General features: G+C 39.1%; 1 protein-coding gene across 3 annotated transcripts in view; it reads right to left on the bottom strand.

Moving 5' to 3' along the window:
- nme7 (NME/NM23 family member 7) overlaps window positions 1–17,119 on the bottom strand; it is a 32,193-nt gene that overhangs the window by 2,444 nt on the left and 12,630 nt on the right. For all 3 annotated transcript variants that reach the window (XM_015057234.1, XM_015057232.1, XM_015057233.1), the window contains 8 exons: window positions 16,174–16,284; window positions 13,787–13,837; window positions 13,415–13,622; window positions 13,199–13,304; window positions 8,059–8,123; window positions 7,160–7,228; window positions 6,844–6,945; window positions 463–570 (listed from right to left, as the gene is read on the bottom strand). In XM_015057234.1, coding sequence (XP_014912720.1) covers window positions 463–570; window positions 6,844–6,945; window positions 7,160–7,228; window positions 8,059–8,123; window positions 13,199–13,304; window positions 13,415–13,622; window positions 13,787–13,837; window positions 16,174–16,284 — 820 coding nt within the window. The remainder of the gene's footprint in view (window positions 1–462; window positions 571–6,843; window positions 6,946–7,159; window positions 7,229–8,058; window positions 8,124–13,198; window positions 13,305–13,414; window positions 13,623–13,786; window positions 13,838–16,173; window positions 16,285–17,119) is intronic.

Here is a 17,119-nt window from a genome sequence, read left to right as displayed (position 1 = left end):
CAAACAGAAACTGAATGTTGTTGTAATTCATATTAGTGGTCAGGACTCTCATGGGAGAGCAAAAGGGGACAGTGGATGATTTTCAGACCTTTGTGGAGGGAGATGAGATCAGTTTAAGAAAACTGGGGCACCTCTAATCTAAATCACACTGTGTGTACCTCTGGGTATGTGTTTAGGGTACCTACATTTTTTAGTTTTTTGCATCCTTTTCATTCATGACTTGTAAATCAGGTGACTTCTAGAAGGCAGGTGGTTGGAATAGATTTTATTATGGGGTATCATACAATAGCAGATTTGCATTTGTGCAAAAAAAAAAAATCAGAAAATGCATTTTCACCTTTTATTTCACTATTATGTTGTTTTTTTGTAACATGAGAAAATGTAGGAAAACTAAAAAAGCTTAAGGGTTATGAATAATTTGGTCACTGTGTGTGTGTGTGTGTGTGTGTGTGAGAGACCCACCTCCAGAACACTGTCCTCTGGCAGGTCTGTGCAGTGCACTGCGTTCTTCACTTTGTCTTTGCCATAAAGGCCGCGCAGCGTGTTGGGACGGAGGAGTCGTGCGATTTCCTGTTGAATGAAAACAGCCTGATTGTTATATCTTTCCTGATTAACACAAGGACACACCGTCCCATTGTCATTCAGCTGAGACTTTCAGCAGCAGCAGCAGCTGGTGACACGCGCTCCGGCGTCCAGACGTCAAACTCCTGCGTGGATGATACAGCTGAGGTTGGAAAGTGAACATCCTGTCCTCTTGCTGCGTTAATAAAACTATGATTACTCAGCAGCTGATCATGTGATCCTGGAGGAGAAGTAAAAAAAAAAAAAAGAAAAAGAAAAGAAAAAACAAACACTGACACGCAGAAAAGCTTCCATGGACTCCATGGGGAGGGAGACCTAAAAGGGATGTTTTCTTTTTAGTTTTATGTCAAGCTCACATTAACGAGCGACAGCACTGGACTGGATGAAAGGGGAACATTACAAACCATTGAACTCTATTGTTTCTTTAATAACCTTAAAAGCATTTCCCATATATCAGTATATCACAAATCTGCCCTACAGTTGCACAGCTTGTTTCCTCTCCCTTCTTCTTCTTCTTTTGAGTCTAAATGACTGTTTCCTTTCAATGTCAGACACTCCCAAGGTCAAAGCTGGGCTCCGTTGCCATGCGCGTCTCCAGGAAATGCAACCCTCCCCACGGCGTCTGCCGTAAGAGGGAGGGGCAGCTTGTGAATAATTCATTTACTAAGAACACTGTTGACTCCCTGTCCGTGGAAATCTTGGACAATAACCTTTGTTAATAACCTTTGTTAATAATCTTTGACAATAATCTTGGATAACCAGTAGTAAGACGGTTTGGAAATGCCCCAGAAGCCTGAGGGGATGTGAAATTTTCCATGTTTAAGGGTCAGACTGACTCTTAGCAAACATTTTCCTGTAACCTCCATAACTCTGTCAAGGAAAGAAAATTCTCTGAAATCCAACCTTGGAGAAAAAGCAAAGATGAGGTTGGAGCTTCAAGGACTTCAGGAGGTGTAGTTCAACTACAGACCACCTGGTTTTATTTTGGCGCCGCTCCCTGTAACCGTATTAGCCAGCGATGAGGTACGCTTAAGTATAACGGACCGGGGTTCCTGTAACTGCTACCATGTGTGGACAGTAAGGACTTAGATGTCACATGACTGCCCAGAAATGTCTGATGTCCTTCCCACCCTGCAGAGGTCAGGGAAAGGATGTCCACGGCGTTCACACACACACAGTGCTTACCAATTTCAGTCAGGCAACTCACATGGTGAGTAAATGTTGAAAATATGCCTTTATCTGCCAATTAAGCCTGGGTTTGACTCACCATATTTATGTATTTATTACAACATTAAGTTAGAGTTTAGATCCTGACCCAACTGATTACCTTTATTTATAGGTCTGAGCCCTAAGTTATGACCACACTAGAAAAATGAAAAATAAATAAATAAAAATAGCAATAATAATAACAAATCATAAGAATAAAATCTAAATAATATCAGAATAAAATTGTATTACGAGAATTAAATGTTATGACTTTATTCTCAGAATTTTATGAATTTTATTTTTTTTTCCTCAATATGACTAATATTCTGCTGTACAAAGTAAACCCAACATTTTACTGCTTTCCTGCTTTCAGCAGTGTAACTTCTCCTGTTTTTAGCCTTTGCTTAGCTCCATTCTGTTGCTTGTTGTGACTGCAGGGTGAATCAGGTGTAAATCATCTGGATGTGCGACTGACAAGGACCAATCTGCTGCGTGTGCGAGCATTACGTCGCACTAGTTACAGTCTGATTGCTTCTGCTGCCTACTTACTGTCTTTATTTCCTCAACAAGTTAAACTATCTACTCCTCTATTTAAACTATCATAAACAGATTAACAGATTAATATTGTGCTTTCTCGTTTGGTTTTCTCTTTGCTGGATGCTTTCCAGCACTTATTAAAAACGTGTCAGAAGTTCGAGCCCAACGCGACTATAGAGCAAATAATTCTGGCCTGGCCTGCTTTTTCATTTAAGAAATCTAAACTCCATCACAGGTGGACGACCTCTGCAGCATGGAGCTTTATTTAGGGGTATCAAAGTATTTATTATTTAACAGCAACTCTAAATTTATCACAGTGGCAGCAGCTGGTGTCATCTTACCTATTATGGGAAAGAAAATCAAAGAAAAAAAAAACATAGCCTCCAGCACAAAGAGAGCCTTTTACGCCCTTCGTTTGTCGCTGTTATGAAACACAATATATGTAACAACGGCCCACTGTTGCATGCAGCAGACATGGCTTCCTCAGTTACTGATTTAAAGGGGAAGCATTTACTTTTAGGAAAATCAATCTCTGTGGAATGCACTTCAGAACCGGTTAACAGGGCAGAACCGTGTCCCTTCGCTCTCACATCAGGTCCCCGTCACGAGACAAGAGCATGACACCGTGACTGACCGGCCGGCTGCGGAGCAAGGCAGCAGGAAGGTTAAGGTGTGAATCTGTGTGCAACTCCTTTTGCACTGGGATTGTTTACGTTCTCTCCAATAAGGAAACATTAGAGTCAATTGATTTGACCTCAGCAGCCAGCTGTACAGTCATGGTGATTCCCATCAGACCTGTGCCGTTTATAGATTAGTCAGCTGGAACAAATCCATAGCTTATTCTCAGCACAAATAACCTAAGCCTCCTACTGGTAAAAGACGCTTTGACCTCCTCCAGTCCAGTCGCAGAGTTAGTTACGGAGAAAGTTCAGCCTTATCTCTTAATTCCATAATAACGTCTGGAATGTCTTTACGCTCCAGTCAACAAGGAAAGGTTCCGTACTTTGGGAGCCACCAAGACGCCGCAAACTGAGGCAGCGCAATCTAAAACAGCTGAAGACAGAGATTGCTAACGTTTGGGTGAGCGCTGAGGAAATGCTGCTGCGGGAGCCTGAGGTCACACGGTGATGAAACAGCTTGACCTCCCTCTCGGTGTGGGAAATCTGAAGCAATCAAAGTGCTGACCGTCAAAGAGTCCCGAGCGGGGCGAGAGGCGCAGAACGGAACGGCAGCAGATGAACGAGGCGACCTCTTCAGCAGTGTCAAAAATAAAGTAAAGAAATAGTTTGAGAAGTAAGAGTATGTTTTCAGATGTGCTTTATGTTAACTTCACAGAGGGAGGCAGGAGTGCAACAATCTTGATTGTCAATTTTACCTTTATTCCGCCAACTTTACCGTCACTATTTAAAAATATACATATATTCTGCATGGGTGGGTTTTTATTGTATCGTTTATTATTTATCATGAACAATTTCTTGTCCTGATAAGAATTTAGATTTATCGTTGTGATGACAAATTTCACTGATCGATGGTAAATAAAAAAACAAAACTGGCAGTATGACTGGGATTATTTTTTGCTGTTTTCTCCACTGTTTGACAAAATGATTACATGCGGTTCCTGTGTGGAGTTTTCTGAGACGAATCACGTTTTTTAAGTTAAGTGTCGTCCTAAAGAAGCCTGTTTAAAATGGGCAAGTTTTTCAAGAACAGTATTTGTGTTTGTGGAGTTGTAAATGTTTTGCCATGCAGTCAGAGCCATACAGTTACCTAAAAAATAGGTAACAAGTAGTTTTATTGTAATCTTTATCGTCATCACAATAGCACCACAAAATATTGTGATAAAATTAATAGTAAGTAAAATATGGGAATTTTTGGGGGGGTTAAGACCACGGCTTTATACAACATTCTAGTCTTTTTGTTGTACTGCAAAGTGTTATGAAAACACGAAGTGTTTCCATCGACCATAAAATTGCACAAATTGTAATTACGAAAATAAATTTGCTTAATGGAAACACGACAATTTTCAAAAAAACTCACATTTTTTGGTAAAAGTTTTTTTGCGTTAGCATGAGATGGTTTTTCAGCCACATCGAAATTGGTGTATTTGGCAAAACTGCAATGGGAACATTTTTCTTTTTTTGCATCACACGAGTCACGTGATCTACTAATGTGGGAAAACAGGAAGCTTACAGGACGTAGTTGGAGGATGACGGCGCTGCATGCTTCTTTAACGACTAAATAAACTTATATAACATTTTAATTGCGTTTCTTGTTTAATGGAAACACAGCAATTGTGAAGTTACGTTTATTCGCCGTCAGCAGAATGTTGTCAGGGTTTTGTGCACATTTGTAACGTGACCCATAAGTACCTGCCTCTTAACACTGTCGAGTGCTACAACCAGAACGGTAACCTGATGCTGGGTTATACAAAAATCAAGCAATATATCAGCTGTTGACAGAGTTTGCCACTGAGCTCTTTGAGCGCGTCACAGATGGACAGAACAACGCAGGACACCAACGTGTGATCAGATGAGTCCATGTTTCAGCTTACTGTCGGGATGAGAGAAACTAACAAAGCTGTTGTCACCAAAAGCCATATGTACCCTTCACAGTGACATTTTTTTAGGATTTCAGACTGCTTAGAAGCTAAACTCTCATATTTACCAAGAACAAAAACAGACTTCTCTAAACGCATCAGTTAGCATGCTTACTGTCAAAATGATTAAACCCTTTAACTAAAAATATACCATCACCTTCGTCCTGTTCCATTTTATTGCACTGCTTTTTTCTGACTTTGGTGCAAGTGGTACTGATGGTAGGTGGGCTGAACTCTTTGAATTCTTTACAAAGCAAATATTAAGCAAACCAGCTGCATTCTGCAGCCCACTGAGTTGTTGGCTGAACATTGTATACGATCTAAGGCTAAGTTTGAAATACTATTTTACTTTATCGCTGCATCATTACTGCAATAAATCTCAAGAGAAAATTATAATCCCATATTGCCCAGCTCCAGCTGACAAAATGACAATAATTGTGACTTTTAGTGCTTAAAATATGTTCATATTTGTAAATTTTAGCAGCTCAGTTGTGGTACTTTCTATGATAACGGTGTTATTTTTAGAGCAGAATTATCTTTTGCGAGGCTCTGACAAGAAAGGCTGACCGATTTTAAAATAGTTTTTATTGTCACTTTATTGCCATCACAATTCATTCCATAAATGTCATCATAAAAGTTAAGGCCTCCCCTGTTCTGGAATTAGAAGTTGGTTCTAGAAATAAGATCAAGCCCAACTTATCAGTACTGTAAGAGCGTCTGAGAAAACACAGGTACTACAAACTAAACACATGGCAGCCATGTTGGAATTCTTGGGTTGGAGTTTGAAGGAACTTTAAAAAATTTACACCTCTTAGAAAAGTGACTTCAAGGGCTCTTTCTGATCGCTTATGTTACTTTAGTTGGGAAAACTTTATTTCAAACTTTGGCTGTCGTATGGTTTTGAAGTGACTTGACAGCACAGTGGTACTTGGAAAACTTTCATTTACATCTCTTGTTCTCCAGGCTTAAACTGGAACTGGTTCTTACTGCTGCTGCTTTTTGAATATTTAAGGGATTAAAAACACAATCAGAGGGATGTTGCGGTTTCAGTCTTAACGTTCCTAAAGGAAAATATGACTGTAGTTACTTAGAGAAAAAAAAAAAAAGAAAAGAGAAGCCTAATAGACATGTGATGATAAATTCCTTTAGCTAATTATCAGAAGCTTGTTCCTCTTTTGTGGCTTTGATGGAAAGAGCAACTCTGACTTTTTCGAGGGAGGACCAATGGATGATGAAACAGAGAAAAAAAAAAACAACTGAAAAGATCTGCGTTGGAGAGAAAAACAAGCTGACCCTTTGAAATTATTAACATGATTCAGAACTGACTCATCGGTTGCAGCTGCATTTGTAGGAGAAAGTCTGCAGGTATGTTGTACAGCACTCATGCTGACCAAGCACAGCCTCTTCATCGGATTTTACATCAAGTGTTGTCCTTGCTGTAATCAACGGCAAACACGCCCACACACACTTCACCCATTGGTTTCAGGACTGTGTGTGTTAGCTGGAGCTATAAACTCTTTCGTATATATGGCATAAAGCCATAAAATCAAAACAAGCTAAGCCACCTTGATTTGAAATTGAACGTCATATCTGGAGATTTCAATTAAAAAGTGACAAAGATCAGAGCTACATCATCTAACTGTAGATTTAAGTCCATATAAAGAGCAAACATCTGCAGCGTACGTGTACTGCTGAAAATTACAACAGAAGTTTGATTAAAAAAAATGTTTGGGTTCCTGTAAGAATTGGATTTCTGAACAGCAAATGTATAAAACTTCACCAAATATGAGGCTGATAAATTCATAGTGATTCAAAAATGAATCTAAAAATACATTTCCAAACTCCCTCTTGCTGTTCTTCACATTAAGTTGGCTGCTGCTGCTGCTGGTGTAAGACACAATGAGAACAGTAGAGGTACTCACAGGGTCAGAAGGTCCACATAATTCTCTGAAAGACTTTGGTATATCTGCGCCTTGGATCTCTAACACAATGCAGGGTCCGGAGCTCAGCTCGGTCACCATACCCTGAAACATCCATTCAAAAATGTGACAACAGACTCAGGAAACACACAGATAATGGCTCCATGTGTCACAGGAGCTCAACTCCTGTGACACATTTTTAAAAAAAAAAAATCAATTCCCTATATCTTCTCAAGCTGAGCCTTTGTTTTTGTGTAACCAAATGTAGCAACGAGACATGATAGCCATGATGGCACAACACTGTCATGTTTACACTTACAGGATACTCCGTGACGACGCCTTTGTAGATCTCGTAGAATTCTTCTGCGTTCGCATAGTCTATGTTAAACTGTAAATATGTAAAAACGAGGAGGTTAAAAAAAATAAAGTAAAACAAAAATACAAAAGAAAAACAGGCAAAATCCCAACTAGATTATGAAGACTGAACAGAAGAACACAGAATTAAGAAAAGAAAGTGTATTAATCAGATGGAAACGCTTCCTTCTAAAGGGTGTCAGCAGCTTTTAAACAAGCTCAAAAACCCCCAAAAACTAATATATCATCACAAATATTAGGGCATGAAACCATGGATGTAAAACAGGTAGATGTTATTTACAATTTTTGTCTGAAATTAGGTCTGGACTTTGACTGAGCCATTCTAAAGACATAAACATGCTTTGATACAACAAATAAGTCCATGAGCTCTGCTGTATGTTTAGGTTTGTTTTCTTGCTCATGTTGTTTTGCAGCCTTCAGCAGGGTTTCAACCAGATTCCTCCTTTATTTATAGTTATGTGCAACGTTACTGACACTCTGGGCAGATGTAAGTATAAATTACTCTTTTCATTTTATCAACAAGTTTCTTCTCACATTACAAGCTCATCACCACAGATAAATCGTCCAAACACCAGGGGAAACATAAAGAAGCTCAGCAATTAGAGGAACGGTTTGACTGCCGTATTACCAGTTAAGAGTTTTCTATTGGTTATTGAGAAACGTGTAAACAATTCTTCACATACCTTTTGTCTTTTTTTTGCAAACCAAAATTGATACTCCTTTTTACATTGTTTTTAGTATCTTTTGACAAATGTTTGTCTCCCTTTTTTTGTTTAATGAAAACAATTTTAAATCCAAGGACATTAAATCGGAGGGTGTGAACAATGCGTGTCGAACGCTCACCAATTGAAGAGCGGCGATTTTAAAACGAGCTTCACGTATGGAGTTCAGGATCTTCCCAGTCAGACCTGTGAACACACCAGAGACATTCAACAAGCTTACACCGATTTATACATGCTCGTTTGAGTTCAAATGTATCCTGATGATACATCTTAAATACAGAGAAAAATCTGGGCAGAATTTTTAATAATGAACTTTTAATAATGATCAGAACTTTACTTAATTTGACTTTTTTTTTCCAGGGTGGGAAGACAATATTCAACTTTACTGAAGGGGTAAATTAGAAATATTTGATCAGAACTAACATTTGCTGCTACTTAAAATGGAATAAAACAAAGATTAAGTTACTCGACCGCAATGGTGAGAGGCATGTTTGAAGGAGTCTTGACGTTCAGATCGAAGACCACTGCATCAACTATCATGCATGGTGGTGGCTGCATCATGCTGAGGAGTTGTTCAGCTAACAGTGGTGCTGATACATTGCACAAAAGTAGGTAATATAATGAAGAAGATCTTGAATCAATAGAGTTGAAACTCAGACATTAGATTAAACTAGGCCTGTCACAATAACCAATTTTGCTGAATGAGAAATTGTCTAAGAAATTATTGCGATAAATGATAATATTGTCATTTTGAGTTGTTTTTCAACTATTACACGGTTCTCACCTGAGGTCACCCTTCCGGGAAATTCGTAGCCGACAGCCATCTTGGTAAGTACCAAAACTAAATGTCATGACAGTTGCTATGGAGTTGCTCTGACAACGATAAACAAGCCAGAAGCTTAGAACTAGCTCTTACCTCGTTCCTATCCAACTTAACAACAGAAGTGCATTACAACTATTACTCGATAGCAATTTTTGAGTACTCTACCCAGTAATAATAATGGCATATATACCCACAAAATAATAAAATAAAAGAACTTTAATTTCTAAAGAGCACTGGAACTCAAACTATTTAACAATCCAAAAATAATCCAAAACTACCAAAACCACAATAATTAAAATGGATTATGAATTCTTGGTAATCAAAATTGAATTTGAAAAAATAATCAATGAATTTATACAGGGAAAACAGGCAAAAGTAGCAGGTAGTGCAAACTAACTACTTTGTACTTTTTTAAAATCCTGGCTTTTCAACAACACTAAAGCAGACCGTTACTTGAACGACTGCTATACAAATGAATATGATCATCAGTTTAATTTATTGTGTGATGATTTGATTCATCGGTTGTTGTGACAAGCTTAGTTCTAATGATCCCAAACACACATCGACCTGGTTTTGAAATGGATCAAGCTGGCTAAGCTTCTGGACTTCCTCCGACCTCAAACCTGCTGAAAATTTATGCTCAAGATCTGCATAAAACCACCCAATTTTGATTAACTCCACTATTACCAATAGAAAAGGCAGGTGAAATATCCAGTCAGAACATGGTCAGGCTGTTCGTTTTGCACACGAAAATATGAGTGGGAAGGGAATTTAAATTTTAAACATGCGTGGACTATCAAAATCAATAACATGCACATAAACCTCTGACAGGCAACACAGTGACCTCAGTTTCTCTTTTAGATGAGGGCTTCCCACCGTACACACAGAGCAGAGCAAACCATCATTTCTGTCCAGTCAACCTCTCCGACAGAGAGATTCTGAGCTGTGTGCGTCGAGTCACCGTGGCAGTACATTAGTGTAAAAATGCTGCGGCAGTGAAGGCACATCGGTAACATTGAAGGTCAGACTGTCTCGGACTCTTATTTGAATGAAGGCGCTGCTCTCATAATCTCAGTCTGACATCCTGATAAAAAGTAGCCGGCGTACTCATCCTACAAGACAGTTCCCATTAACTCTGAAAGCTGCGGCGTGCAGACGTGACTTTCATTGTGGACCAGGTGCTGCAGCGAGCATCGATAAATTTCTGTCTGGTTCCGTCACAGTCGAGATATGTGCATTAGGTAATAAACCGCGCCCCCCCACCCCCCGAGTCCTTTTTGCCCTCCCCAGGCAGCAGCCAGCCCAGGATCAGTGCGGCTCCCCGAAGCAGCTGCTGCTGTTGCTAGGAGATCCCATTCCGGGTGCCTGGCAACAGAAGCTTCTCTATTCTGGTCATGTCTGGGTGCGTTTTCAGTCACAACTTCCTTCATGGATAACCGGGATAGGCCAAGTTCTGAAGGCGTAGCTGCCACGTAAATTAGGAACTTGTAGTTGATCCCCGGGGGAAAAATCACAGCAAGTATTTAGGTACTATTTGTTCTCAGCAGAGCAAATTGGTCAGCCTGGTTTACTATTCTTAGCTCAGACCAAATATATCACAGCTCTGACAGTAAATCCTTTGGAGTCCCGTTTTAAACAGTAAAAGTGTTTTTGAATGAACTCCTATTTGTAAACACACAAAAACCTGTGTGAGACAGCTAATTAAATTTAAAAGACAAAAGCTAAGCTAATGAGTTTGAGCCATTTTCCCATTTGGAAGAATGAAACAGATGAAGGACTCTGCTTTGCGGCTGTCGTGAACAGATGGAATAGTTGTTTAAGTCAAAGAGAGCACACCTGCTTCCATGTAAACACCTCCTGCTCTGCCAAACCACAGAAAGCGAAGAGAAAGCTTAAGGTTACACCCTGGTGAGATTGTGACATTTCAGACTCATGCCGCTTTAGAAACAACCAAATAAAATGTTGTTCAGTCTTTAAAAAAAAAGGAAAAAAAAGAATAAGATAAAGAGAGAGAAGTTAAAATGTCCTTGACAAATGTGTTGCAACAGATTTAACCTTTTGCACAAAACATGAATATTCTCTGGAAAACTGAACCACTGCCATCAAAATGCTCACAAAAGCAGCAAAACACAAGTAGGCAGCTTCTGACAAACGTTTAAGTAAATGTATACATACTGAGTGCATGTTCTGTACTGCTTACAATCAGTACAGAAAGTCCTGGAAAGTATTCTGAAACCCTTGAATTTTTTCATATTTTGTTACATTATCCATCCACAAACTTGGATGGATTTTGTGGAATAAAGCATCGCAACTCATTGCAAACCTCTCAAGTGGAACATTTTCTACAAATAAAAATCTGTGCAAAATAGCACCTTTCAAGTCTCGCCCTAGATTCAGATTTGGATCTGTGCTCGGACTTTGAGCCATTTTAACACGTGAACATGCTTTGATCTAGCTGTTGAGAGTCACTGCTCTGTCTCAAGTCTTTAGCATCACATGTGTTGAGTTTGGTAATAAATAATGTGCTATATTTGAAGGAATCTTACAAGTCACTCAAGGTCACCGAACTAGAAATACAAGAGCAGCAAAAGAGAAACAATAAAATAATAATAATAATAAAAGTCAGACATCAATAAATCAGACAGGATTATGGCTATAGTTAGAAAATGACATTAATCTGAATAACTGAAACTGCAAATTGGGCTTCTTTTGTTTTCTTCCAACAGTGTCTTTCTTCTTACAACTTTTCCACAGAGACCATATTTGTAGTCAATTTTGACAGTAATTTGTTACCAGCAGATTTCTCCTTCTGAGCAGTAGATCACTGCAGACCGCTGCAGCTCCTCCAGACTTAACATGGGGTTGAGGTTAAGTCTAACCTTAACGCTAACCCTTTCTCTGATTAATGCTCTCCTTGTCCAGTCTGGGAAGGTTTACAGTTGTGCCGTAAATTTTCCCCTTTCATACGATGAACAGAGTTCTGTTAAATTTTCAAAGCTTGGGATGTTGTTCTTTTGTAACCCAATTCTGTTTTTGCATCATTTTCCCTCCCCTTCACAACAGTACCCTGCTTCATTTTATGTCCAACACATAAAATCTTGATTCTGGTTGCAATGGGACAGAACGGCAAATGTTTAAGGGATATTAACCCTTTTCAAAGGCGGCGTGAATGATTAACACCATTAATCACTGAGATAATTTATCAGGGAGTTGATTGCAAGCTTAACTCTTGCTCAACGAGGTCTCACAAACAAACAAAGCGTGCCTGGGTGTATGCATGTCCTTTCGTCGCCTTCTCTCACGGCAAACATTTGAACATGTCCCAGCAGGCGCAGCTCATATGTGTCTGCACAGGTTACATTAATGGTGACTCTATTCCATCTAGGTGTGGCCAAAAGTCATGTTGGAGAGCAGAGGACTAGAGTCCAGCTAACACTGTAGTTTCATCATGAAGTGGTGGTTTTAACCTCCAGTGGATTATCAAGACTACTAGTATATGTCTTTTTATTGTCTCTGTTCAATAAATAACATGCAGAACTATTTGTAGATGCAGCATATATAGCTCTTCTGACACACACAAAAAAAGAAGAAGCAGTTAAATAATGTCAGACTGAAACAACAGTTTCTATATGAGTAAAAAAAAAAAAAGAGAAGACCGCCTGGTCTGAACCAGAACATAAAGCACTGAAGGTAAACCTCAGGAGGAAGATTTTTTTTTTTTATGGAACTATGTAATAAATAAACATAGTGGGTGCAGGATAGAGAAAAGAAAAAAAAACGCCACAGGTCTTTTCTTGGTCAACAGCTTTTGTGTGCTTACTTGGGCTCTGTCCGGAGAATTTCCCATTTCACAGGTCAGAGCCCTGGTGGCATGCTCCATGAACGGGGGATCAAGCCCGGGATTAGGATAAATCCTGGGTCGTTTTTGGTACCCAAGTATTATCTTTGCATGGCTCAAAAACTTTTAACAGCAATAGCTGCAGGGAGTTGTATGTAATACAGGACAGCTGCGTTACATATCCACAAAACACAAGGTAAAGACATACAGTGCCAGACAGAAGACACGTGCAATTATTGTTGGCATGAATCCTGTAGGTTTGGGCTCTTAATGTTGCATTTGAAGCCAGCAGGAAAACTCAACAGTCACTTCTCTAAGCCTTAGCTAGCAGGTTATATGTTACTGTCTGTAATATTAGACAGGGAAATACTTAAGACTCCTTAAATACTTAAGAAGGGCCTGGACAAAATGAACTCTACAGTGTAATAAGGTGTCTAAAGGTCGATGTCAATGACAGCTGAAGCTTGACCGAGGTTGAGTCATCCAAGAGGACGACAACCTCGAGCAAAGCAGCAAATTCCAAGAGTTGTAAAAAAGAAGCGGCGTGCTTCAGTTTTACGAGGATTTTTTTAACATAGCTTTTATATGTGATAACCTGACCTTCTGCTATGGCGTGAGGCTTGATGATGCAACACGTGCTGTCTTCGCAGACTGCTGTGTTGCCAGGACCGTGGCCTACCGTGGAAGGGAAAAAGAATTCGAGCTCCTGACAAAAACACAAACACATCATCGCAGGTTCACCATTATTTCTGGGAACGGACATAGCGGGCGACAAAGGCCCAGGCAAAGGGTGACTTTAGGCGAAACTTTTCTCACTCTTGCAGCGGCGGCGAGTGACTCGGAGCCGTGGCAAACGTTTCGGATGGCGTCGGTACCGAACTTGGCGCGGAGGCTCTGCGGCGCTTCCTGTCGTGCCGCAGCGGAGTCCGCTGGTCCCAGGAGCGTCCTCCAGATGGACATGGCCTCATCACCCGTCAGCTCCATGGCAACCACAGGGCCCGAGGTTATAAACTGGATCAAGTTGCTGCAAAACGGAGCAACGTTGAATTTAGCGCCGATGATTTAAATAGAAAAGTGGAACACATTGCAGTGTTTCGAATGTCACCGCAATGTCATCTGGATCATTATCGCCACTTCTGGCAATGGTCTTGTGCCCACAGCCTGCAAATCATTTACATAGGCACTCACTTGAAGAAAGGCTTTGACTGATGTTCCACATAAAAGTCTGCCGCTTGGCTCCTGCAATGTAACAAAACCATAAACCAAAGTTAATCTGTGACCAAGTGATCTTGGACTTTTAAAGTGAACTCTGTGTACCAGATTAGAGTCATTAAGAGCGGTCAGAGATAATTCTGGGCTTTAGTCTCTTATCTTTTGGGAAATACTTCTGGACAGCAAGTGAAGTAGGACTTTATTAATAAGGTCATTATCTTACACGCGTTTAGTTTGAGTTTTTTTTTTTTTACTTTGATAATATCAGTTTACTGTTGGCAGTTTAGGTAAGCTCTGAATTAAAGAGTAACCTTCAATTTAATGTTTGAAAAATTCACAGGATTTGAGTTAAATAGAACCTGTGGATGGATATTAAGTCAAGACCTCAAACATCCAGCTCCCTTTTGTAGCAGTACGGAAAAATCCATAAAAATCAGTTAAGGTATCAGGAAGAGAACTGTAGATTTCCACAAGTCTGATTAACCTTTGGGTTCAAATGCCAAGCTCATCTGTTCAAGCAAACATATGCTTCAGCAAACAGCACAGGAACATACACTAACCACTCCGATCAGAAATTGGACGAGTCTTGATTTCCAGAGATAAAAGAAAAGTGTTTTGGTAAAAAACATAAAATGTGTGGATCAACCACAGAACCAAAGCAAAAGGTCTTCCAACATGCTAAGAGGTTTTCCTTATTCACAGTGAGGTGAATCCTGTACCGACATGGGCTGAAAGTCTGCTAAGAAAGGAAGAAGCCAGTATACCAAAAAATTTAGATTACAGTTTTCAAATGCTCTCAGTGGTAAAGTCCAAATAACTAAAAAACTAAAGTTGTATAGAAACAGATATTAGGGTTGGGTTGAAAAACAAAACTCCCATTTTGGACAGAAAACTACTGTATTTTACCCCTCTGTCCCGGTGTGCTCCTGTAGTAGTATTTTCCTGTAAATATTAGAATAACTCGCCTACCCCCCACCCTTAACTGTAGACAGTTATATTTTTGTGATGGTATCATAATAACAATAACGGCAATAATGGCCCCACAAACAAACACTGCTCTTGAATAGCATTCTCATTTGTAATGCTGTAATGTATTTCTTTAAGGACTAGTCCCATAAAGAAATGTGATTTGTATCACTGCACGTGTTAACAGTGTTTTTGTATTTATTGAGAAAATGCAGGAAATAGTAAAAACGATCAATCCCCACAATCAGGAAAGTTTTGAGGTGTTTTAAACATCAGCAGGCTCAGTCTGTGATCCTTAGAGGGGAAGAACATACTGGAAGCAGTTTAGCACCAGCTGCATCTGGTTATAGAAATGTTTGAAAGCAGCAACTACAGTTTAAGGCCAGGTGCTGACTGGTGTTAATCTTTTTCAAATCTATTACTGTTTTGTTCAAATTGATTACCAATGAGCAGTTAAACTTTGGACTAAACTCTGGTTGGACCCCAACTAAATAAACCCGCTGGTGTCGATGTCCTCACTGTGAAAGGAAAACTCAAAGTTGAGCATCAGTGAAGTGTTTAAAAGGCAAAGTTTCAGTTTGATGCTTTGGAGCTTTCAATCTCTGTTTGTGACGGAACATGGCAGATTGGCAGAACTTTGAATTCTGAGTTACAGATCTACATTCTCTGAGAGATACGCAGCAACACTGTAGAGAGTAATAATAATAATAATAATAATAACAATAATAGCAGTAATACAAGCTATAGTTATAATAACAGCGCTACCATGCTATTCACTAAAATGAGAAGATTTACTAATACTTAAAATATTAGTAAATCAACCTTTTTGGTATGGCACACCACTTGCGAATGCAGGAATGTCACTTTTTATTTTAATATAAAGAATTAATAACCACCAGTAGTAGAGAGACTGACAAAAATATTTCAAATGCAGTTCTCATAGCATTTTAAATTCAAATAAAAAAATAGAGCTTTTTCAGTGGCTCTTAATACTTGTTGCCACTTTTATCTCCAATTTTAAAGTAGCAATACAAAAAGGTCACAGTAGAGTATAGTACTCCTATTTCACTTTGAAAAACATCTTAAAAAGTAAAAGGATACACGAAGGGCGTTTCATTCAGTGTCCTCTAAGTAGAAGTGAGCTATTAAAGGTTATTGCCTTGAAGCTACAACTAATTTGGTAATGATTACACCGCCAATAAAAAGATGTAGCTCTTTTGCCCTGTGGCATGTCATATGTCCGCTGCGCTGAAGAAAGTCATTCTTCTGTTTAAGTTAAAAAACAGCCAGCAGATAGCCAGTGTCTCCCTCTTGCACGAGACCATGTCATAAATTTGAAGAGTACAAAGAGAAGTAGCAGTACTCTCATTAAACACTCTGTGGCAGGGTGACCTTACCATGTAACCGTGGTCATTTTTGCTTTGGTCACAATCAGTTTGGCGGAGTAAATCAGCTCAAAGATATCGCCGATCTTGTTAAGCACATCTGGCTTCACCAGAGCAAAAGTTCTGGAACAAAGAAAGGCAGAAACATATGATGTGAGATTTTTCAGCGTCAGGCGATAATTAGGTTCAATTTATTTATGTAGCAATGATTCTCTGCTAAAGTCATGAAATGCCACTTCACACATTCAGAAACAAATTCATATACAGACTCAGGCAGATTTAAATTGATTGAAATATATTCAAATTCTTAGCTGTGAGGCATCCAGCCATCATCTATGTTCCTATTATATTATTCTTATATTAATATGGAAGTTCATCTCAGGTCTCAGCATTATTTTTTTGGCTGTTTCCTCCAAGAAGCCATTACCCTTATTTTTAGCTAATGACATTCTAAAATTCTTCATAACTTTTGATTTGATGCAGAAACCTGAATGGCTGTCTTATTTATCTCAAGAACCCAGTCACCAAAAACATAGCAGAACATCATTTTGTTTTACAGTGCTTAGATGCCAACAAATGTATAAAATCAGATGATTTCTATAATTAGTCAACCTTTTGTGTTAATCCAGCGGATTTAGCACGACTCCCCCAACTTATGAGCTTTCTGCTACTGTTACTTTATTGGACGAGACAAGCAACTCTGACAGCCTCCATCACTTTAAACGGATGGTTGTTAAAAACTTCCATTTGACAATAATTGAGGCTTATTGTATTTTTTTTTTTAAACTTTCCGTAATACAGCATAGTTTGTGGTTTAAGTTGCACAATATATTCCTTTGACTTTAAAGAAGCAGTGTGCATGTGAAGTCTGAGGTAAATTACAGTTGTGGTCAAAAGTGTACATACACTTGTAAAAAATCATAATGTTATGGCTGTCTTGAGTCTTCAATAAGTTCTA

The sequence above is a fragment of the Poecilia latipinna genome, unplaced genomic scaffold, assembly GCF_001443285.1.
Source record: "Poecilia latipinna isolate Pla-1442-1.1 unplaced genomic scaffold, P_latipinna-1.0 Scaffold1446, whole genome shotgun sequence".
Taxonomy (NCBI): domain Eukaryota; kingdom Metazoa; phylum Chordata; class Actinopteri; order Cyprinodontiformes; family Poeciliidae; genus Poecilia; species Poecilia latipinna.
Note: the sequence above shows the minus strand (reverse complement) of the source record. Positions and strands in the feature narration are given on the sequence as shown.